Below are 24,088 nucleotides of genomic sequence, written 5' to 3' on the forward strand. Positions count from 1 at the left end.
ATTACCATTTAGGCTGCAATCCTAAACCCACTTACTTGGTAAGTGCCATTGAACCCAGTAGCATTTACTTATGAGTAGACATGGTTAGGCATGTGTTTTTTGTAGCATAAGCACATTCTAGTCTATATAAAGTAGTGGCACAATAAATGTGTTGTTAATCGTTAGAATCATGTTTTGTCTTATAATTAGTGTAGTGTTATTGGCAAAGGAGTGCAGCCTTATCATGATTTGATTCCATGTAAGTGAAAGAACCAACAGCATACTTTGTGGTATCTAATTATTTTACAGTAATGGCGTAGTTATAGCTACTAATGCAATCCTCCACATTTTTATTGAGCTGTGAGTGTGTTCTGTGCAACTTACTGTCATGTTTAGTTAGGTGCTAATTTTTTTTTTTACAGTTGCCGTTCTTAGGTGTCCACGGTATCTTTGCCAGGTGGATAAGGTGGAAATCAGGCTTTAGCTTTTCCTGTGAACTTGGCTGCCATGCCACTGGACCAGCTGTAACAGAATGCATGGCTTATGGAGTGCATTCTGTCTGTCACCTTAGTGACTATCTTGCTGGGACTCTGGTTAGTTCACTTTCAGTTCCAGTAGAAAATGGAGCAACTCCCATACGCCTGTGAACCTGGTCTTATCATTATGCAGCCACTTCCAAAGGAATTTCCCCCCACCTCTGTGCAAAGGTATTTCAAGTGTTGCAAGCAGCTGAATTTGCCTTTGGATTCAGTCGGCGCTCAGGGCAGTGGTGGAAGTTAACACAACTACTACCGTCACTTTAGAATTACTATTTGCTTTATTAAAAACCCTTCATTGTGAGAGCAACATCTGATTCTCATCCTTCCCAATAAACAAATAGATGCTTACATACTTATTTTTAAAAGATGTGCAAATACAGGTTGTCAGGGAAGACCAATAATATGTCTATGATCCGGCAGCAGCAAACTTACGTAAAGCAGTCCCATTCCATTTCTGCCTCACATGCAAGTCATGCTGCATCATAAATAAATCTTCAAGCTAAGGCAGGACATTTCATTTAGCAGTAATGTTGCCCTGATTATGTTTCCCGCAACTTTTTATCACACACACACACACACACACACATATATACATACATACATACATACACACACATGCACACACTCCACCAGTGGAGAGATTCCTTGATCACGCACAGAAACATAAGTGAGGTTACCATTCAAAGAATCCAAGCCAGTCAAGGGAAGTTGCAGTCCGGTCAGCACACAAAGATGACCAAGTCCTCAGCCAGGGGTCAAAATGTGGCAGCTAATTAAGAAACATGGTTCGGTCCAGTCACTCCATCTTTTCAGTCTGAGCTTCAAGGAGGCATCGGGAAAACATGTCATCTTAGTTGCCCCCAAACACACATGTCAAGCGCCACAAGAATCCAGGAAGCAAAAAGCAGATTGGGTGCCATAGAACCACCTGGAGCGTCACAGATCCCCTAGAGACTGATGCTGCTTCCACAGACACATCGCTGAGTGTCACTTCTTTAACACTGGTCTTGATCCAATCACGGTGGACTACCGAGGCTTTAACACAAAGGCTGTGTCGATTGAGCTCCCTAGATGACACTCCACACTACCTCCAGCCAGTAGGCACCATAGAAGGGGGTGTTTGAGGGTATAGTTTATACCCAACTCCATGAGGTATCGGAATCAGTGGGATATCGGACAATGGTTTGAACTGGACCCTAAGAAACAGGTGTAGGGTTCAGCTAACTGATTTGGCTTAGAGGGAGCCAACTCACATTCTAGGATGAGACCAGGCAGCAAAACCACTGGTGTGCCAGTAGAATCTGTGTGGAGCCTCTCAGGACTGAAGCTGCAATGGTTAGCAGGAGCAAAGACCGCAAAAAGAACCACGAAGGCACCCTGTTACAGGCTGGGGGGAAGCTGAGGGGCGATAACCAGAAGGCAGATCGAGATAAATGGATTTGGGTGAAGAATACATTGGTAACAACCATGAAATCCAGGATTAGTGAGAACCAAGACCCAGAGAGCAGATCAGGACCTGGCATGATGAGGAGACAACTTAATGTGCGTCTGCCCTCAACAAAGAGGCAGGAGGTGGTTGCCATTCATGGCTTCTGCAATTGTGCTGAGGCAGGGCAAGTTCTCCAGCAGCAGGCCCAGGGGATTGTCATAAATTAACACGTCAAAGGGAAGGAGGAAACAGCAAGTTGGAATGTAAGGTATACATACTAAGCAGACCTCGAGTGCACATTGGACTGAACCTTCGTGGCTTGGCAGAACCCTCTGCTCCAGAACAAGGCTGCCGTTTTGTAATCGTACCAAGAGCATCACATGCTTCCAGAGAGCAAAGCGAAAAAACCTGAGGCATGGCAGAATGTGAAATAGTGGGACCACCCACTTGAGCACAGAGTAGGAAGGGACTGCTCTCCCCCCGCTACACAATCAGTCATTTGGCCCATACTTGAGGGACGATTCATAAGAAATAGTGGAAGGTCTGAAGGAAGAGGACAAGAAGAGGCAGGCTGGACATGCAGGCCCAGGACACAGCGCTGCCCGAGGCAGGGTTTGTCGGATTGATGGGACGGGACCAGCCTGGCTGAGGCTGGATGTCATCGTAAGGTCCAGGCCGGCTAGTGTCAGGAGTGTCAGAGCACATGCCCTCCTCGGAGATGGGCTGCACGTCGGAGGTTACTTGGCTGAGCTGTACCTCTGGAACATTTGCCTGAATCCAGTCGGCATAGGTTGAGATGCGGCTGTAGATACCAGGCCTGTTGGGGGCTCCACATTCGTCCCCCCAACTCACCACTCCAGCCAGCAGCCAAGCATTTCCAATACGACAGGAAAGGGGTCCTCCAGAGTCACCCTAGGGGGGGAAATGGTTATTAGATTGGAAATAAATAATAATAATAATTTATATGCCACCCATCCGACTGCATTGCCCCAGCCACTCTGGTTTCCAACTACCATATTTTTTGCTCTATAAGACTCACTTTTTCCCTCCTAAAAAGTGAGGGGAAATGTGTGTGTGTCTTATGGAGCGAATGCAGGCTGCGCAGCTATCCCAGAAGCCAGAACAGCAAGAGGGATTGCTGCTTTCACTGCGCAGCGATCCCTCTTGCTGTTCTGGCTTCTGAGATTCAGATTTTCTTCTTGTTTTCCTCCTCCAAAAACTAGGTGCGTCTTATAGAGTGAAAAATACGGTAATTATAAAACCACTGTAAAACAGAACACATTTAAAACTTCCTTATACAGATGTCTTTTAAATGTCATATAGTTGTTTATTTCCTTGACATCTGACGGGAGGGCGTTCCACAGTGCAGGTGCAACTACCGAGAAGGCCCTCTGTTTCCCTGTAACCTCACTTCTCTCAATGAGGGAAATGCCAGAAGGCTGACTGTGAGCAGCTGGACTTGAAAATACTCATCCACAGGCAGCTATTTGGAAGGATCCAAGTGAGTTAAGGGGGTCGGCATTACCCAAAGTATACCCTCAAGAACTATTCAACATGGTCCCCACCTACATTGCGATGGAGGATCCCTAGCCCATCAGCCAATCGTAGCCTGCCAGGCTTCCAGCTAAGCCCACAAGGCAGTTTTCCCAGAACCACCCTGGAATCAGGTGTCAATCAGGTGACATCAGCTGACAGGTGGGAGTTTGGTCCTGCTTAGCTCAGTCGGGTGAGCAAGTTTCCTGTCAGGAACTCATTGGCACAGTTGATCCCTGCAGAAATCAGGATCAAACACTCCCGCCCATCCGCTGAAGGGCAAGGAGTTCAATCCTGCTTTATGACTATCTCCTCCCCTACCCTGCTAGCCAACTTCAATAAAATCTCAGGTAGCTGACAGGTGGGAGAGTGATTTTGCTCACCTAACAAATTTGGCCAGCCAGAGCAGTCAGGGAGGGAGAAAAAAGACCTGGCTCACTGGGCCAAAAAAGGACTCTATACCCTGTTCTACGTGGAATAAAGATGGCGCAGTCCAGGACTGGCAAGAACTGCCTCCAGCCTGTCACATGATCACTTATAGACACAAGTATAGTGAATTGCCTGAGAAGGGCTACAAAGTGCCTCATAACCAAGGGAAAAAAGGGGGCATAGTGCAAGTTTATACAAGAAAAGAGGGTTCTAATCCATGAGTTGCTACAGCACTTTCTTTCCAGACATCTATGCAACATATAAACAGATGCTGGCTGAAACTGATCACCAAAAGGCCATCTCTCTTGGCCTTTTGTACAGTGCTGAATCTGGCTCTCACTGCCTCATTCTAAAATGCCACCCCCTTTCCTCAACGAATGGGCAACCCCAGCCTCCCATCTCCTCCTGCCTGATCTCACCTGGCATGCATCCTTCATCCCCTCAGCAAAGCCGGCACAGATCATGTCGTCGTGGACGGTGAGGGGATCCTCGGGATCAGGGTTTCGCCTGTACAGGCACTTGCAAGTGTCTAACCCAATAATGGGCACTTCAAGCTGCTGTAGCGTCTTGGGTGTGGGGAGGCTTGCTAAAGGAAGAAACAAAACTCAGAGTCAGTTCCCAGATGTGGAGAAAGGCTGTCCTGCAGTGGGGGCTGGTAGGGCAGGAGGCCAACAGTAGGTGCAGCCAGCACCAATGGCGGGCAAAGGCGACTCAATCTAATTTTGTCCCTATCTTCCTCTCTGCCAAGTTCTACGAGGAGCAACACAGAGTCCAAGGAGGAGGAGGATGTTGAAAGCTGGTGCCACTCCTGGGCTGACTGGAAGCAAGGCTGCAGAGCAAGTGGGGGCTGGACCAGCCTCTTTTTGTGTCCCGGGAGGCCAGGTGTTTGCCTTTGCGTTGGGAGTGCAGGTGGATAAGTGCCTCGTCATTCTGGAAGCCAGACTCCCTAATCTGCAGCTATGGACTCCTTTCCTACAGCTGAGGCTCTGTCTGCCTCAAGATACGGAAGAGAAACAAAGGCACTCATCCCATACACAGAGGAAACCACTTCATTGTCTCTTCAAGTGCTCCAGGCCTAAGCCTCCATGCCAAGATATGGAGGCCTTTTTGGGTGGAGGGGATGGAGGAGAGAGATGGGGACTGAGCCCTGACTGCACAAGGGAAACATGGCATTACAGAGGATTAGCTGTGCCCCCCCCCTATTCCAGATGTGGTCGCATCACAGTGCCAGAACAAGTTCCATCACTCTAAGGACCATGACTCCAATAGGAAAAGAATTTCTTCCTTACTGGATACAAGCACGTTCCCCCAGCCAGTGACGGTACACTTCATGCCAGCCGGGAAGACGACAGAAGAGGTGGGCAGGCAGATGGGCCGGATTGTTCGGCTGTAGTTCACTGCCTTCTTGAGCTTCACCAGGGCAATGTCCCCTTTAGAGCCTTCTTCTTCCACGTAGTCAGGGTGCTTAATCACTTGCTCCACCTGCATAACTTGCAGGTCATTTGGGGGGTCATTCAGCCGATGGACCCCCAGGATGACATCGTAGTCTTCAATTTCAGCCCTCCTGCAAAAAGGAGAGGAAGCAATATTGTATTAAAATGCATTTCTAAGATGCAAGAGGAGGTCATTGCTAAGGGTCTAAGAGTACCTGTGCTAGGGTTCACATATCCAATGGTAGCCAGACTGATTCTTTAGCACATGGGGAGGGAGAGAAAGCAACAGTCTTCCATTTAATTCTGCCCCAGAATCTAGTATTTAGAGGTGAACTTTTCTTAACATGGAGATTCCATTTAACCTGCATAGAGAGCAGTCATGGATTGACCTTGTTTATGATATTTGTATTCTGCCCCATAAAGTTATCTGGGAGGCTTATGATAAATAAGAAAACCATTTTCATACAAATAAGCCATGAAACCATAAATTCAAAAAGATAAATATGTGAAAAACAAAATTCATCACACACAGCCCAAATTAAGGCAATATATTAAAAAAAAAATATTGAGGGACCCAGATTGCAAGAGTTATTTAGAAAATATTCTGAAACTAAAAATACCACAAATATAGCACCAAGCAAGCTTTACTGGGAAGCCTGCTCCATTGGCCAGGGGGCCACTACTGAAAAGGCCCTCTCCCTAGTGGTTGTACAGGTCCATTCTACATGAATGTGTCTCCCCATTTTTCAGAAGCGATCTAGGAAGGACTGTCCACGTTAGAGATACAGAACCATAAGAGGGAAAGCAGAGACCTCGGAGTTGTTTGTTAATGAATTAGCACTAGGCAGACACACAGGGGATACTTTTGTCTTTCCTGGACCTATAGATACTGATTAAAATCTAACATAGCATAGCTCCTATGAGACTAAGTGATGAGTTATGCAGTGGGGAGGATGAGGTCTCCATTGCAAATCTCGTCTCTGCCATAGGTGGTGTTGGAAAAACCATTCTCTCTCAACCCTCACTATCTGAAATATATATATATAATAGCACAGGCCCACCTTTCAGGGTCTTTTCAAATTTCACATACCGGTACATTATCTTCTGGCAGTGCTTTGAACACTCAGAAGCACCATGCAAATGCTAAAGCCAACATTTTTAGCATCCTCATCAGTAAACCAAGCTCTCGAATTATGAGAAGGCTGCAGAATAGTGTCTGCACGCCTCGCCAGCTTTCTATTATTTAAACCAGGCATAGGCAAACTCGGCCCTCCAGATGTTTTGGGACTACAATTCCCATCATCCCTGACCACTGGTCCTGTTGGTTAGGGATGATGGGACTTGTAGTCCCATAACATCTGCAGGGCCGAGTTTGCCTATGCCTGGTTTAAACTTCCTATCCAAAAGGCATTGCCTGCTCTCTTCCCCAACACCCACAACAGCATCTTATTCCACGGATGCCTTGCACTTACGCAGGGAAGCAATGTGCCGCTGTGACTAGCCACTGGGGGGCAATGAGAGACGCTCCGCAGAGGTGACGGCCGCTGCTGCTGCTGGTCAGGGATACCTGCCAGGGCCACTGTCCATGCTCGGCGTTCATGCCACCCATGATTCGCCCCATAGCAGGCACTCCACAGAATCCTGCAGACATAAAGACATTTTGCAGAGTGAAAAAGCGCTCCAGAAATCACCCACATCACATGTTCTTTTGTACACGACGATCAGACAACATGATGGGCTTGTGTACCCACGGCTCTGCATTATATTATGTTTCTCCTTCTGCATGGGGAAGGGCCATGGCTCGCCGGAAGGGCATCTGCCTTGCATGTGGAAGTTCCCAAGTTCAATCCCCGGGGTTTCCAGGTAGGGCCTGGGAAAGCTTCTAGCCAAAATCCCAGGCAGCCATCAGGACTCATTGTAAACAACACTGAGTTAAACTGACCAAAGGTATGATTTGATATAAGGCACCTTCCTTTCATATAATTTATATACTGCCTGACTGTAAGAAGAACCCTGAAAGTGGTTCCTATATGTTTCCGGTGTTCCCACCATTCAATAACAGGTAGAAAAGGCATCTGAAAATCTCTCAGAATTGCATTTTGAAATATGGAAGCCTATATTTGTAGACCTTATATGGCTGCAGAGATGGGACTGAATGTGTATGCACAATGCCTACTGAAATCTCAGAGGCCACGGAGCTGACTGAAGAAGATTCCTACTGTGTTGAAGGCAGGGTTTTAAATGTCTGTAAAAAAGTTGCTTTCTACACTCTAGGAAGTGAATTTGGAACCTAAATAATAATTGGTGTGAGCAGAGGAGGAAGGGTTAAATTAATATGGGATAAAACAGGGAAGGTAATCAATGGATGTCCATTGTTGACATACTTAATGGTGTGCAGTGTTTTCTTTTTAAAAAATAAAATAAAAATTCACACCCACTCATGCAAAATTCAAATATCTTACCTGGTTGGGTGCTGTTGGCTCCAATGGCGGCAGAGTGGGAGCATGAGAAGAATACTGTAAAATTAAAAAAGAAGTAGAGTTATAAAGACAAGCTGCAACATTTTGATTACAATAAAACAAATAGCACTTAAATATTTTCAAATTTAAAAACAAAACAAAACAAAATTACTTGAAAACTCATTTCAACTATGACCTAGTTTGCACTTCAACACTAAGACAATCCTTAGCCTTAATGCAATGAACAAACATGCTGCTTCCTGGAAAAGGATCATAGCTGCTGTGCTCCTTCTCTGCACCTCTTGTTGCTGTGTTGCTCTGAGCCAAACCATGGTTTGGCTTATCATGTCCAAACCCAGGCTCATGGTCTCTCTTGCTCCAGCAAAGGGTGAGCTATAACCAAGGTTTGTTCTAGGGTTTAAAGATTATTGGTTTGGACATGCTAAACTATAGTTTAACTCAAAGAAGTGCAACAGCAGAACCAACAGAGGAGGAGCAGAGAAGCTGCTGTCATCCCCTCTCCAGAGCCTGAATGTTGGCTTATCTGCTTTAAGCCATGGTTTAGCATAGCACTACATATGAACCAAGGAATGCAGGTGGCGCTGTGGGTTAAACCACAGAGCCTAGGACTTGCCGATCAGAAGGTCGGCAGTTCGAATCCCCACGACGGGGTGAGCTCCTGTTGCTCGGTCCCTGCTCCTGCCAACCTAGCAGTTCGAAAGCATGTCAAAGTGCAAGTAGATAAATAGGTACCGCTCCGGCAGGAAGGTAAACGGTGTTTCCGTGCACTGCTCTGGTTCGCCAGAAGTGGCTTGGTCATGCTGGCCACATGACCTGGAAGCTGTACGCCGGCTCCCTCGGCCCATAAAGCGAGATGAGCGCCGCAACCCCAGGGTCCCTTTACCTTTACTTTACATATGAACCAACATTTGTTTGATCAAGATCCCACTTTTATGTTTCTGTTTCCGAGTACTGTAATGTCTTTAAGAGTCACCAGGCCTCACTTTGTCTCAAATAAACAAACACAAGAATCCTGTCCTCCACATTGATCTGTTACAATTCACTAAAACCCTTCCACATCCTAGAGTTGCTGGAATATTTCTTAGAATTTTGGAGAAATCAAGCGGAGTGCTTGTTCCGATTGTATGATTTCAGGCTCCAGAGTGAATGAAGTGAGAGACAGATTGCTCCCTCAAGGAGAAAGGAAAATTCTGCACACAGGACAAGGCTAAGTACAACCCTTCTTTTAACATGCTATTGTTTCAGTGAAATAGCATTCTGACTTGAAACCGGCATGGCAGCCATATACGGTGCAGCGTAAGAAAAGCTCTACCAAAATACCACTTGATTCTTCCAATCGTATAGACTGGCGCTTCAATGCCAGGTCAGAAAGGTCAGATAGTAAGGCAGGTATGTGCAAATGAGCAGCAGTCAGAGATTACACAGGAATAACCTTCCCTCGCTGCTGCACCTCCGGACCAGGAAGCTGCACCTACAGAATTTTTCCTCTGTTGCAATAGGCACAGCTTGCCACCCGGGAAAAGAAAAAGAGGTGGCTGCAGAAGTCATAGTTTCTGAGCACATCTGGCCCCATGCATATTTCATTTTGGAAATTACACACCAGGGGACGTTGTCATGCTGACAAAGAGAGAAAGGTGATTTCTCCCAGGCCTTTCTGACGTTTCCTCCTTAGGCTGTACTTTCTACAACCTATGAGAAGGAAGCCAGGGTGCGCCTCTCTGCTCCTGCTGCCCCAGTTTCTCTTGCCACAGCTGTGGCTTCCCAAGGATTTGTTTCCCGCCCTGCTTGTCAGCCTAGATTGGCTTTCTAAAATCCTGCAGTGCCAATGATTCCTGGGAGATGAGTCTGAGCGGACTTGGCAGAGCATCCAGCCAGCGAGTCACTGGGGACATGGAGAGGTAGAAGAGGGGAACCTGAATACGCAAATGAGAATGAAGAAGTTCTTGACAGTTTACTCCCCGAAGGCATCATCAAGGATAAGGCTATATTTAGCCCCTCTACAAGGCTTGAGTTGTCAAGGCTTGCGTTTCCACACATTTTTGTTTTTCAAATGTCAGCCGCTTTGTGCTTATGAAGCATTGGCCATTTCATTTCCTGACTTTTTTGTTAACGCAAAATTGGGTGTCTGAGCAAACTCCCACTGCTGATCCTGGAGGCGATTGACAGTCTTATCCATCGAAGTTGGTGACCACCTTGTGGCATTCCAGGGAAGGTCTTCTTTTTGACTTCTAAGGAAGCATTGCAAACTTTCAACCAACTGAATCTCTGCCTTTCACAACAGGTCAGTACGCAGACAGGAATGGGAAATTAGTATTTCTATGCTGTCCAAAACTTCCTCTGCCCGTTTCTGCACCCTGAGCTGCAGTTAAGAGTAAGGATGGGGAACCCGCGCCTCCAGATGTTGTTGGTACTCCCGTCAGTCCCAGCCAACATAGCTAATGGTCAGGGATGGGAGTCATGGCCCTCCAGATGTTGGTGTCCTATAGGTTCCCTATCCCTATCTTAAGGACACAAGAGCAGGCCAGGTGGTTTCTTTCTGGTTCTCTGGATGATCAAACCCTGGGCAAGCAGATATCTAAAACGCACCACAGAGCAATATGGTTTTGTCACAACTAATCTGAAAACTGAAATGGCTCTTTGAGGAATGAAGAGCATCTTAGCCATTAAACCCCAGTGGCCTGTTTGTGGACCTCCTCTTTCATAATTAAAATATGACTTGGTGCCAAAGTTTACATGCTGTTGCCACAGCAAGTCCCTTGAGGTCCTACTAAGTCTGCATCATAAGTTTCCAACTTAGAAGGGGCCAATGCTCTAGGGGCTGCGGGTTCTAATCTGGCAAGGGCATCTGCTGGTCAAGTTGGTAAGAGTTTTGCGCAATTTACTTATTTTTGTACCACAAAGGGGTTTACGGAATTAAAACAACAATTGAAACAGGAAGTATGCAGAATTATCAGAAGCACAAATCAATCGGATGGAGCAGCAGATAAAGCCATATCCAAAGCAACATGAAACAAATACAAGTGTGGTATAAAAGGCAGGCTGAGACAAAGCAAGTCTTCAATAAACCCTAAAAGAAAAAGGTCCAGCAAAAATTCACAGGGAGAAAGTTTTGCAGCACCACTACTGAAAAGGCCCCGTCACGGGAACTCTGATGCAAGCAGACAAAAAATGCCTAAGTCACATTTGATGCACAAAGCATTTTTCTCTCTCCTTAACAGATATTTGCGGTTGGCCTCATCTTGTATCTTCCAGCTACGTAATGTTGAACACGAGAATTAGCAGGTTTTGAACGGGGCTCTCAAGCATGAAACTCCTCTTGCAAGAGGCCCAGTTGTGTTCTGTTGGTACTTTTGAGCCACCAACTCTGACCTCCCGTGACAGTGCTTTTAAGTGAAAACAGATAGCAACCCTCTAGGGGGCGCTACATTCAGCATGCACCTAGTCTCCATTGGCCCTCAAAATATCCTGGGTTTGGCCCAGATTTTGGTGGACTTACTCAGCTGAACTATCAAAACAACAACAACAGAGACCTCCACCCACAAAGCGACACCAAGAAAGGCCCCACAAAACAAGCTGATTCCAGGCATCCTGGCCAGTCCTCATACACACACTGCTTGCTATTTTGGATCTGCCATCAAGAGGTTGCGGTGAGATGAGCAAGTAGGACATTTAAAAATAGAGGCAGGCCCAACTGGTTGGGTAACCTACCAATGACGTCCGAGCCTGCCCCACCCTCAGAGACAAAATGTCACAGAAAGAAACCAGCCTGAACTATCCTTGCCCTCTTGTTCTACCCCACCTCCTGGGGCTCAGCCGTGTCAGCCAGGACACACCTGCAGGACACCAGGCAGCTTAAGGTGCCCTTCTCAATTCATCCCCAGGGCAAATTTGTGCCATTCAGTAGAGTTCCCATCAATACACTTCCAACATGTCACATTTTGACCTGGAAAGTTCCAGTTTGCCTTGTTCTCTTTCTAGAGAACACCTTTCACAGCTACGTGACGGACAGAATTTCAACAGGTGAAGCTTTACGGGAAATGGAGTTGCAGGAACCAGGAAAGAAGCCCCACAGTAAAAATTCTGTCTCCCTGTTAGGAACGTGGAGGATGTTTACAGGCAATGCCGTGAGGGATGTGTTAGCAGAGATTTGCTGAAGAACAAAAAAAGCTTCAGGGGGAAACCCGTAGAGAGGGCAACCCCCCAAAACAGCTCAGTGAAGACCAAATGAGCTCATTGGCAACAGACCAAGCATCTGTTGAGAGGGGAACAGGGAACCTAGGGCAAGGGAATGGGGTATCCTAGGAAAAAGACATGACTGACTAGTATCCTGAACAGCAGCATTACAGAAATTTATTGCAGGTTCTACAATAAACTTGAACGAATACGATTCAGTCCTGCATGGTTTTCAAGTTTCACTGTGAATACTGAAGCAAGTTTCTAAGAAGAGAGGTGCCAGGAGGAGAAGATACCACTCTACAATCCCAGGGATAGAACCTGGCCATAATTATTTAGTGGTAAGAAAGAAGTACTTTGCACATGCTCAGAGGTGGCCTTATCATGTTCTAGGGAATGGAGCATTGCTGCTGAATTCGAATGTCAGATTTCCACCTTAATAAGCCTTGGTCAAATAAGAAATTCCAGAAGAGAGACCCTGAATCTTGTTCCTTTATTACATTTGGAAACAAAGTCAGACTCTTGCCAGAGGCTGAGGGCAGCACTGGACCCACACCCCAATGAACAATTTGCACGGATCATATTCTCTCCCTCTCTTACACACACACATACACCCTGAACTCCACTGTTCTCAACTGCTTGGCTTCCAGCCACTTTTCCCAAGGGTGTCAGGTTACAAAGAGTTTCGGGGTTGTCGGATAGATAACGGAAGTTTCACAAGTGGGCTACGCTGTTTGAAAAAGAGTGTTGAGGGAGCAGCAACAAAAAAGGCTTTATGCCCTTTGGCTCCTAGGCCAGATTTGTCCACCAGCTCACTAGACCCCACTGTGTTCCCAAGCCTTTGAGAAAGGACCCAGCCCTAAAGTCTTATTCTTTGACAAAGGAACAACTAACACCAGTTCTCACTTATCTTGGAGAAGACAATAGGGTGCTTCAGATTAGAGTGTATGCCTTCCATTGAGCACCATCTGTAGATAACTTTTCTATATCGAGTTGCAACCTTTTCCTCCCCGGCAGAACTCCTGTGCTTTTAACAGCTGCATGGCAGGAAGAAATTCAGCAGGTGCAGTCCTTTCCAGTATGAAGTCGCAGCACGAATTATGAACAATTCACTTATGCAGTTTCTCCTGTTTTCCATTAAAGTCACAGGAGCTCCAACAGAAGGAGGAGAAAAAACCCACCATGGCAAAGTTCCCTCCCTCCTTTACTTGGGACGGGTTCCAAGGAAGATCCTCTTCTTCCCCTTCCCTTTCTCTGTGTGTTTTCCCAAGACTGAAAGGACCTTTGTCCTCTAGGAATGTGGCACCTATTCCACCCCCAACCATGCATACTCTGCTTTCAAGAAGGAAGGAAGGAAAGGCTGGGGTGTGTTTGTTTCAATTCTGCACTTTAAAAAGCCATCAGACCACCAGTCACAGTGTGTGTGTGCGCACACGCACGCACACACACAAGCAAACACACCCCTACCTCCCCTCCACACATAAACAGAACCTGCTCCCCAACCACCAACTTAAATGTGCCACAGTGGCTTGTCATATGTTCCATTATTTTCGAGGATTCCTTTTAACAGTTGTCATGGTTTCCCTCCTTACAATTTAACAGTGCAATAAAACTCATCTAGGGGACATAATGGATCATCAAGCGTGCTGATAAATTTTGGGGCGTGTTTTTTTTTTTAACAATATGGCACTGCTCTGGAGTTCAGTTTTAAGCTCGACATATGTCATGCGGTGATGAATTTTTAAAAGATGGTGCGAAGCCACAAGCCCCGACAAGAATGCCGTTGAGCATGTCCAGAATACCTTTTTTTTTTTTTTTTTTTTTTTGTATACAACAGCTACACTCAGCCTCTGCAGATCCTAGATACAGGGGTGGCCAATGCTAAAACAACAGAGCTTCCAAACCAGTCCCCACACCTCCCTTTTGAGATTGGCATATATAGCCACGGGTTACTATTGAGGAAGAATGAATCACTCCACAGATACCATGACAAAACGCCATGTTATCCTACCGCCACCCCAACGCATAACACAGGATGGCTCAGCTTGGGGGTTGCCTCCATGTCCTCTGACCAAGTCACACGGGCTAGCCTATTGCTCCAAGCAAGCAGGTGGCGGGGAGTCTCAAAAGCCACCCCAGTGAGGACTTGAAACTTGGCCCCCGTTGCATCGCACCTTCGCCACGCACAATTCCAGACAGCCCAACAGTGGGAAAAGGCCAGTTTTCAGCTCTTCCCCCTCGTGCTTGCCAAACCGGCCACGGCTCTGAAAATGGGAGCGCAAGAGATGGGAAACGACCGGCAGGCGTAAGGGCTGGGCGCGGGTGGCGGGGACGCAGCTCCCAACCCGTCCCCCGGTGCTGGGAAAGGAGGAGGGAGGGAGGCAGGCTAAATCTCCGGCGAGAGAGGCGCTTCTCTTTGCCCGGTACTCACCAGAGCCGAAAAGCAGCAGGCCCAGGCCTCCCAGCAAACGCCCCATTTCTTTTGGTCCCCGGTGCAGCTGAAGTCAGGCGCGCAGGTGTGCGCGTGTGTCTGCGCAAGGGAGCGAGAGCGCGCCAGGTGAGCTCCTCCAGGTAGTCCCGCCGGCAGGTGGAATGAAGGAGGGAGGCTGCGCTCGGGACTCTGCCTTCCTCGGCTGATGGACAAGTTACCCAACCTGTTGGTGACGGGACGGGCTCCCAGCCAGAGCCAGTCAGCTGCCTCTCCTGTGGCTCCTTTGCATGTTTTTACCTTGCTCACCTGCCTGCCTAGGCTCGGCGGCTTCGCCCCGCCTCCTCCTCTGAACTTGGTGACTTTTTCCAGGCCTGCCACGCCCTTGTTGTCTTGGGGGGTGGGCAGGGGGACTACAGCTCCCATCATTCCTAGCCAGTGGGGCCAGGGACCAGGGATGGTGGGAATTGTGGTTCAAGGAGGACCTTACGGTCTTCAAAAACATCTTGGAGGTCCCAGGCCACAGGGAGGTTAGGCTGGGCTAAACCAGAGCCAAGGCTTTTTCAGCTGTGGCTCCGATCTGGTGGAACTCTCTGTCACAAGAGACTAGGGCCCTGGGGGACTTGACATCTTTCCGCAGGGCCTGCAAGACAGAGCTGTTCCAACAAGCCTTTGGCCAGGGCACAACCTGACCCCCTCCTTTGGCAATCATCCTCACAGAACTCTAGCCCAATGGTTGCCATTAATCTGATTTGAACTGATTTTATAATGAAATGATTTTAGAATGTTGTATCATTTTACTGTTGTTAGCTGCTCTGAGCCCAGCTTCGGCTGGGGAGGGTGGGATATAAATAAAATTTATTATTATTATTATTATTATTATTATTATTATTAAGGGCATCTGGGCAGCCAAGTACGAGTGTGGAAGGAGGCAGGAGAGGCCCACCCAACATTTTAACATAGGAAGGCCCATCTAGTCCAGCATTATTTACTTTGTTCCGTTGAAGGCCCTTAAGGCAACAGCTTGTTGTGGTGTTAATTTAGGGGAGGGGGGAGGGGGCCAACCAAGAGGTTAAAGGTAAAGGTACCCCTGCCCGTACGGGCCAGTCTTGACAGACTCTGGGGTTGTGCGCCCATCTCACTTAAGAGGCCAGGGGCCAGCGCTGTCCGAAGACACTTCCGGGTCACGTGGCCAGCGTGACATCGCTGCTCTGGCGAGCCAGAGCCGCACACGGAAACGCCGTTTACCTTCCCGCTGGTAAGCGGTCCCTATTTATCTACTTGCACTTTGACGTGCTTTCGAACTGCTAGGTTGGCAGGCGAACCAAGAGGTTAGATATGTAAATAAGAGGAGGAGGTGGGGAGGCCTTCCAAGTGAAGCTGATTTTCTCTGCTAGTGTTAAATAAGCAGCTGTGAGATGGGCTACGGGCCCTTCCCTTGGGGCCAGAGGCTGGCCTACTTTGTTGTGGCTTGCAAACTTTTTAGGCCACTGCCTGCTTGGTTCTATAAACTCAAACTCATCCCCAGTGCACCCTCTAAAAAGTGTTATCCCGAAGAGCATTTTGCACAGCCCACTGACGAAGACAACCACAATAATATTCCAAATAGTAACAATTAATTGCATTTATTCAAAGTCCATTTAAAGCTATTTAGTTTAGTTAACTCAATGAAACGGGTGAACTTGATTAATACCAGCTTTTCAAATTCTGAATGTTATTTACCCCTCCAGCAGGCCCCCTGCTGCCCACTTGTCACTTAGCACCTGCCTAGATAACCAGTCAGCGCCTAGGGCTTGCCGATCGAAAGGTCGGCGGTTCGAATCCCTGCGGCGGGGTGCGCTCCCGCTGCTCGGTCCCAGCGCCTGCCAACCTAGCAGTTCGAAAGCACCTCCGGGTGCAAGTAGATAAATAGGGACCGCTTACCAGCGGGAAGGTAAACGGCGTTTCCGTGTGCGGCTCTGGCTCGCCAGAGCAGCGATGTCACGCTGGCCACGTGACCCGGAAGTGTCTCCGGACAGCGCTGGCCCCTGGCCTCTTAAATGAGATGGGCGCACAACCCCAGAGTCTGGCAAGACTGGCCCGTACGGGCAGGGGTACCTTTACCTTTACCTTAGATAACCTTACCACCACCACCCACTTTGGGAACCACTGATCTAACCTTTTACTTGTATTATTTTAATCAAAAGTTAGATGTGTTGCTATACACACACACACACACACACACACACATATGTATACACACACAAACAAAAATTATAGACTATTAGGCATGAGATACTGGGAATCCAACCAATATGGCCATTGGTCAGGGATTTGTGGTCCAGTGAGGGCCACAGGCTTTTCCTCCCCCCACCTGCACATTAAATAGTCCAAGGCAGGCTCCAGAACACCTCAGATTTTTTGTCCCATGTTTGTTTGGCTCTCCTGGGTGCTTAACACTGAATAGTGGCCTGTGCTGAGAGCCACAATCTGATGTAAAGTGTTTGGTGTCTCATATCATCTGTGAGAGCCTAACTTCTTGATGTTCAATTCTACCCCTTAAACTATTGTTTCTAGAATACTGTGGGGTGGGGGTGGGGAGAAACATATACATGGGCGTAGCCAGGGGGGCAGCTGCCTCCCTAGATCTAGTAAAACAATAGAAACTGACCAATCACATTGGTTCTGCCCCCACCCCAACAAAACTCCTGCCCCCTCTAACAAAGTCCTGCCCCCCCCCAACAAAAATCCTGGCTATGCCCATGGACATATAGTTCTATATGTTTAAGATGTCCAAAGCAAGGCTTTTTGATTCTCACAACATTCCTCTCAGATCAGCATCAAATGCATTTTTTTTATTGCAGCGGCAGAAATGTACTGCCTGCCTAAGCTCACATTCAAAATTTATAGCTCAGGTGAGATTTGAGGTTAAAATATTTTGGTTGGAGCCCTGTCTTCATTGTCACAGTTCTTTCCACTCATGTTAACATGATGCTTCTGCACTCCCATTTTAAAGGTGGATGTACATAGTCAAAAGGTGCAGGTGATGTAAGCCTCTGTCATGGTGAATAATACAATAATACACATAGCAGCATGACAAGACACAGCTCGTGCTTCGCTGCATTTTGAGTACTCTTACAATGACCACACTGGTTTCCATGATCACACTGAAAGCCCTGTAGTACTGCAAAGCTCCCGTTGTGTTCTGTGTGGTGGTATTGTGCACTGCAGCCTTGGCAAATGCAGAGTACTGAATAATTTCTTATCATATTACTCATGCCTTTGCAGGGTCTCATCTTCACACTAGTTGCCCACCAGTGCAATGCCTGCAGCTCTTCATAGTCAAGTAATGTATTTCATAGTTCTTTTATTCATAGGGAACAAGTCCCACAGGGTTGTTGGGAACAATATTAACTTTGCACATTAAAGTGAATTATCACCATCACTTAACAGACATACACACTCTGATCCAATACTGTCTGGGCTGCTAGGCTGTCATGGAATGTTCACAAATGGTGCTCAGGGGTAAGATATTAGCAATACAACCTTGGTGAAGAGTGCAGTTTCTGAGAGTGAGGTGAAAGGCTCGTTTTGACTATGAGAAAAAAACAACCTTAAGGACCAGGAATATTTTTGCTATTAATAGAAATACAGGAAGAAGGACAGGATGCCTGGAGCAAGTCAGAGGCTGACAGGTGCAAGATGAGGGGGGAGAATGGAAAGAGAGAAGTGCTTTGAGGCTGAGGGACTATAAATCAGGAAGGCAAAAGGGAATGCAACAAAACCAAAAAAAGGCAGGACTGAAGTTAACAGGTTGATTTGAATGAAGAAGACATCTTTTGAGCCACTAATCATATCGTATCACTCACCATTTTATCCCTCTTTTGTTGACTTGGCTTGTAACGCCGCACGTTCTCACGGTATGGACGCCACTTTAGTCCCCGTACATTCCAGGAGTTCCCAAGCTTTGTGTTGCTTGTCAAATGACACGCGCAAAAGTCTGACTCAGTGTCTCTCAGGAAGCGAGTGGAAAATTAAAGGTTTCCTGTCCCGCTGCACGTGAACTGGGGCCCATCATCTCGTGGGCGGGCAGGTGCCTCCGGGGACAAGAAAGGAAGCGGCAGGTGCCGTCTCCAATTCTCCTACCTAGCGGCAGCTGCCCTCAGGGCTGAAATGGTCGTCTGTAGGGCATGTTGGTTTTTGCCAGGCAGGTGTGAAGGAAGTTTTCTGTTTCTCAGTAATGTGATGGACTGGTTGACTTGATTAGAAAGAGAACACAAATTCAAATTCCTGCCTAGCTATGAAGTTTTGTAAAGCAGGCCTTGGCTCAGCCGTTATCTCTCATGCTAACCCAATCTCACACGGCTATTGTGACGAGCTTTTTGGGGGAGATACAAGATTGTGATGTGATATGTATGAAGTCTGCATCAGTCAGGGGTCACTACCCTTTTTGGGGTGATGGGCGCATTTGTAAATTGTAGTAACTTGTGGGCAACACACACACATACGACAACCTATTCTCTTGGCTACAGTTTCTTTCACGCCTTATTTTGGAGGAAGGCCCTGTGTGCACCTGGGAAGACCTTTGTGTTCACATGTGGGCCAGTGGGCTCCATGCTGGCAACTCCAAATCAATTTCAGGAGGAACAAGTCCTCCACTGAAAAGGTGATTGAAAGCTCTCTCTTTTTTCATCCCCGCAGGGCTGCTGTAGCTGCAATCACTTCATGAAAGGGAAAATTTCAACAGGTGAAGCTTTTATCCCATCAATTTCTTACCTGGATAAAAAAGCAAGCGGCACCTGATGAAGGTCTGCCTGTCACACAGCAGCTCAGATATGAGATGACCATGTGTATCTTTTTTGCAATACACAGTTACTGACTCACACTTGCGTGCATGAAAGGGTTGACCTGCGTGAAAATTACCAGTGGGTGGCTTTTAGCAGGCTCCCTCCATTCTCTCTCTCTCTGCCATTCCTGGAACAAGCAGCAGCCAAGCAATGGCTGACAGCTGCAAGAAAAAAATGCATGAATGGAGATAGTGTCTGCAGACAGTGTCATTATGTGGGTGGTTCCCCTGCACAGGGCACCAAGCTGAGGGGGCACAAAACTGAGTATCATAGAATAGAATCATAGAATCATAGAATCATAGAGTTGGAAGAGACCACAAGGGCCATCGAGTCCAACCCCCTGCCAAGCAGGAAACACCATCAGAGCACTCCTGACATATGGTTGTCAAGCCTCTGCTTAAAGACCTCCAAAGAAGGAAGAAGATCCATCACTGAGAAGATTCATTTGGGGTGTCAAATTTTAGCTTCACTCAGAGTGCCATACTACCAAAGATTACAAAATCTCCACTCCCACCCTGCTGCAAACAGCAGGATTCTTTTGTAGGAAACCAATTTCTTTCTTTTTAAGTTGTTTGGAACATTTTCTCCTTCTTCATTTTACTGCCAACAGATGGAGACTTGTTTGCTGTAACTCAAGAATCTCTGAGAATAAAATCTTCAGTTATTTGCAATACTAAGTGCCTGTCATTTATTCTAGCCTAAGTATTTTTGTGGTGGAAAGTTATTTAAAGGTGGACAAGGGCAAATGTAAAATCTAACCAAGTTTTAATGTGCTTCAGGCATTTGCCATTGCACTAACTCTGCTTTGAGAGCGTAAGCACCTCTGGCCAACATATATGTTCATGGTCACAGAGCTTTAATTTCTTTGCAGCCTGTGTGGTTGTGGAGGCTGCATTGTTAAAGCGCTAACAAGAGGCAGTAATTCAGTAAAGTGCTAAACTAATCACAGCAGGGAAGGTTTGGTCTGGTCTTACAGTCCCCTTAGACATAAAAGGCCAAAGAAGTGATGGGAACAGCAGCACTCAGAGATGTGTTAACAGTATAGCTGGGCACTTCAATCAGCACCCCCACCCCACCCTGCCTCTCATGCTGTCCCCCACCCAAAACACCCAAGGAACCAGGAAGCGAGCAAATGGGGAGGGAATAGAAGAGGATGATGCAGAAGGGTGGGGTCTTGTTTCCTCTTAACACACTCATGCTAGTTCAAATAATCCTGAATCACATGATGGCATACAATCTCAGAACCGGAACACAGAAAAGCACATATTGATACAGCCTTTTTCATAAAATAGGAATAGTGCCAAAAAATAAACGCACATCGCCAGGGAAACGGGCTGGGCCTTGGAAGTTGCTGTGAAGCAAATGGCTTCAGCACACGAATAGATTTGCCAGGCTGGGAACCTGGATACTCTTTGGACACTCAAGATAGCAAGAGAGAGGCCTGAACCTTGAGGTTGTACTTGGCTTGAATGACAGCTGAGGGTGGGGGCTTCTCATGTCCTTAGTGGCAGGCATAGAATCACTGAATTGTAGACTGTCACCACGTGATGTCTGAGGCAGCGCAAGGCTGACAGGCATGTATGGTGGGGACACCAGAGAAGGCCTTATTGGTGGCTGCTCCCAAATTGCAGAACTCCCTTCCAAGCAGAGGCTAGGCTGGTCTTTCTTCTGCTTCCCTTTCGCCATCAGGCAGATACCTTTATGTCTAGACAGGCCATGGGCCACTAAAACTGGCTGCTTCCCTACTGACTTTGCTTTTAAATGCTTTTAAGCTACTTTGATTCTGTGTTTTTAATGTGGTTACGTGTCTTTTACATATTTATAACTGATCGGTATGCGGTTTTTTAGCTGTGTGTGTGTAAGCCACTTGGGCCCTGCATGGAGAGAAAAGTGGATATAAAATAAATGAACAAATGAAGCAATTGCGCAGAATACAGAAGGGAATACAGAATACAAATGCTCAGTCCCGAGCATCTCCAGTAGGAGAGACCCTTGTCTGAAATCCTGGAGGGCTCCTTCTAGTCTGTGTAGTACTGAGCCAGATGGGCCAATGTTCTGTCTCTGTATAATACAGCTTCCTATTATGTTCTGTGATTTGGCAACTCTAGTCTGAAATTAAGCCCTAATGACAAAAGTGCCTTGGAGCACATGCAGAGTGTCTTTGCTTCACTGTGCCAGCTTACTCAGTCTCTTCTGAAATTAGGGAGAAAGACTTCCTCGTCCAATAAGGTAATGAATAAGGCATAAATAAAACATTTGAAAAGTAACAGTGCCAGGATAATTTATAGGTCTGGCGCACTACCCTTGCTCCTGTACCTGGTACACTGACATTAATCTAGTGGGGTTTTTCTAACGTCTCTAAGCCGAGAAAACGTCCTTAATTTCTGTGCTTCAGGCTGATGTTCGTGTTATGTAGTGATGTTTCACCCTGGGCCAGCAGGGGGATACTGTATATAGTTTTTACTCAGGTCTGTAGATAGTTTTCACTCAGGTCCACGTCAGTTATTTTAGGCGGGAAACGCTGGGCTGTTGTTGCTACAATGTTGACAGCCGGCTGCCTATAAAAGCAGGCCGGCTGAGCTGTTTGCAGTCAGTTCTATTCCAGCTTACAAAATAAAGAGCTACTTGGAGAAATCGCTGTGTCGTCTGCTATGTCAACCCACAACTTAACAGTTCGAGACACGGCAGTGGAGCAAGTTTAAAAGGAAAAAGGAAATGCCATTGCCAATCCTGCATTTCGCAGGATACTCTTTGGTAGGGTTACCCTCTACCTGATCTACTTCCACAAAGCCTTTCTCAGGCTTGTTCTGCTCTCTGTGTTGCAATTTGCCTTTGGCTCCTGCTGCTCATAGAAAGAAGGACTTCTTTGGAACAGGCTTGCTAAGCTCAAACAGAACGGATTGCCGAAATCCATGTGCAGCAGATCTGCAGCTGTTATCTCCAAATGTCAATATTAATATTAATAACAATAACAATAACAATAACAATAACAATAACAATAACAATAACAATAACAATAATTTATTATTTATACCCCACCCATCTGACTGGGCTTCCCCAGCCACTCTGGGCAGCTTCCAAAAGAATATTAAAATACTGTGATACATCAAACATTAAAAGCTTCCCTAAACAGGGCTGCCTTCAGATGTCTTCTAAAAGTCTGGTAGTTGTTGTTCTCTTTGACATCTGGTGGGAGGGCGTTCCACAGGGAGGGCATCACTACCGAGAAGGCCCTCTACCTGGTTCCCTGTAACTTGGCTTCTTGCAGTGAGGGAACTGCCAGAAGGCCCTCGGTGCTGAACCTCAGTGTCCGGGCAGAACGATGGGGGTGGAGACGCTCCTTCAGATATACTGGACCAAGGCCGTTTAGGGCTTTAAAGGTCAGCACCAACACTTTGAATTGTGCTCAGAAATGTTCTGGGATCCAATGTAGGTCTTTCAAGACTGGTGTTATATGGTCTCGGCGGCCGCTCCCAGTCACCAGTCTGGCTGCCACGTTCCGGATTAGTTGTAGTTTCCGGGTCACCTTCAAAGGTAGCCCGATGTAGAGTGCATTGCAGTAGTCCAAGCGGGAGATAACCAGAGCATGCACCACTCTGGCAAGGCAGTCCGCAGGCAGATAGGGTCTCAGCCTGCGTACCAGATGGAGCTGGTACACAGCTGCCCTGGTCACGGATTTGACCTGTGCCTCCATGGACAGCTGTGAGTCCAAAATGACTCTCAGGCTGCGCACCTGGTCCTTCAGGGGCACAGTTGCCCCATTTAGGACCAAGGAGTCCTCCACACCTGCCCGCCTCCTGTCCCCCAAAAACAGTACTTCTGTCTTGTCAGGATACAATCTCAATCTGTTAGCCACCATCCATCCTCCAACCGCCTCCAGACACTCACACAGGACTGTCACCGCCTTCACTGGTTCTGATTTGAAAGAGAGGTAGAGCTGGGTATCATCCGCATATTGATAAACACCCAGCCCAACCCCCCTGATGATCTCTCCCAGCAGCTGCATGTAGATGTTGAAAAACATGGGGGAGAGGACAGAACCCTGAGGCACCCCACAAGTGAGAGCCCAGGGGTCTGAACACTCATCCCCCACCACCACTTTCTGAACACGGCCCAGGAGGAAGGAGCGGAACCACTGTATGACAGTGCCCCCAGCTCCCAACCCCTCAAGACAGTCAAGAAGGATGTTATGGTCGATGGTATCAAACGCCGCTGAGAGATCCAGCAGAACTAGGAAACAGCTCTCACCTTTGTCCCTAGCCCGCCGGAGATCATCAACCAGAGTGACCAAGGAAGTTTCAGTCCTGTGATGAGGCCTAAATCCCAACTGGAAGGGATCCAAATTCCACCTGATTTCAGCACCGGCCGTCCAGCCTACTTCCAGGGAACTGGGAACGGTTACGACTGGCTCCTGTAGATGTGGGGATCTTAAAATTAGCTTTTTGTGTCATAAATGCGAGTGAGTCCCAGGGTGGGTGGGTGTCTATAAGCCCCCTGCCTTTACAGGTTTGAACCCTTCATTTCAGCTTGAGAGCCACATGCCCTAATGGGCAGCCTCCCAAGGGCCACATGGCGGTCGGAAGCAGGCGGGGCAATGGTATATTACTTTATGCTGTAGCCTAGTTTCTATACAAATTCAAACAACCAACAGGACATTATCAAGAGTTCGAGGACGCAATCCAGCCAAGCAAAAACAGTGTGAAGCAGGACCGTTGAGAGGTATGGCCTAGGGAGGCGAGGCATAGTTAGGGAGGATTGTGACTTGGAAGAGAGTCTTGAGATCCAGATAAGAGTCACGGGGGGCTGCATTCAACCTGTGGGCCTGATTCTCACCCCACA

The 24,088-nt window shown here is 47.2% G+C and overlaps 1 protein-coding gene across 1 annotated transcript; it reads right to left on the reverse strand.

Moving 5' to 3' along the window:
* Positions 1-777: 777 nt before the first annotated feature.
* Positions 778-14,768, reverse strand: PRSS8 (serine protease 8). The gene is made up of 6 exons (XM_079951406.1): positions 14,427-14,768; positions 7,805-7,858; positions 6,815-6,983; positions 5,199-5,473; positions 4,329-4,495; positions 778-2,859 (listed from the first exon to the last, which is right to left on the reverse strand). Exons 1-6 carry the CDS (start codon positions 14,470-14,472, stop codon positions 2,470-2,472), a joined length of 1,101 nt encoding a protein of 366 aa, XP_079807532.1. The 5' UTR covers positions 14,473-14,768; the 3' UTR covers positions 778-2,469.
* Positions 14,769-24,088: the final 9,320 nt, after the last annotated feature.

This window comes from Podarcis cretensis (assembly GCF_951804945.1).
Source record: "Podarcis cretensis genome assembly, chromosome: 13".
NCBI classification, from domain to species: domain Eukaryota; kingdom Metazoa; phylum Chordata; class Lepidosauria; order Squamata; family Lacertidae; genus Podarcis; species Podarcis cretensis.

Bases quoted from the DNA above. Each gene is read 5' to 3' on its own strand.
- PRSS8 (XM_079951406.1), bottom strand. From the start codon at position 14,472: ATGGGGCGTTTGCTGGGAGGCCTGGGCCTGCTGCTTTTCGGCTCTG. The intron at 6,984-7,804 runs GTAAGATATTTG...TTATGTCTGCAG, and splicing joins AGCCAACAGCACCCAACCAG to GATTCTGTGGAGTGCCTGCT. The intron at 5,474-6,814 runs GTAAGTGCAAGG...TCCTTTTTGCAG, and splicing joins GCGGCACATTGCTTCCCTGC to GAGGGCTGAAATTGAAGACT.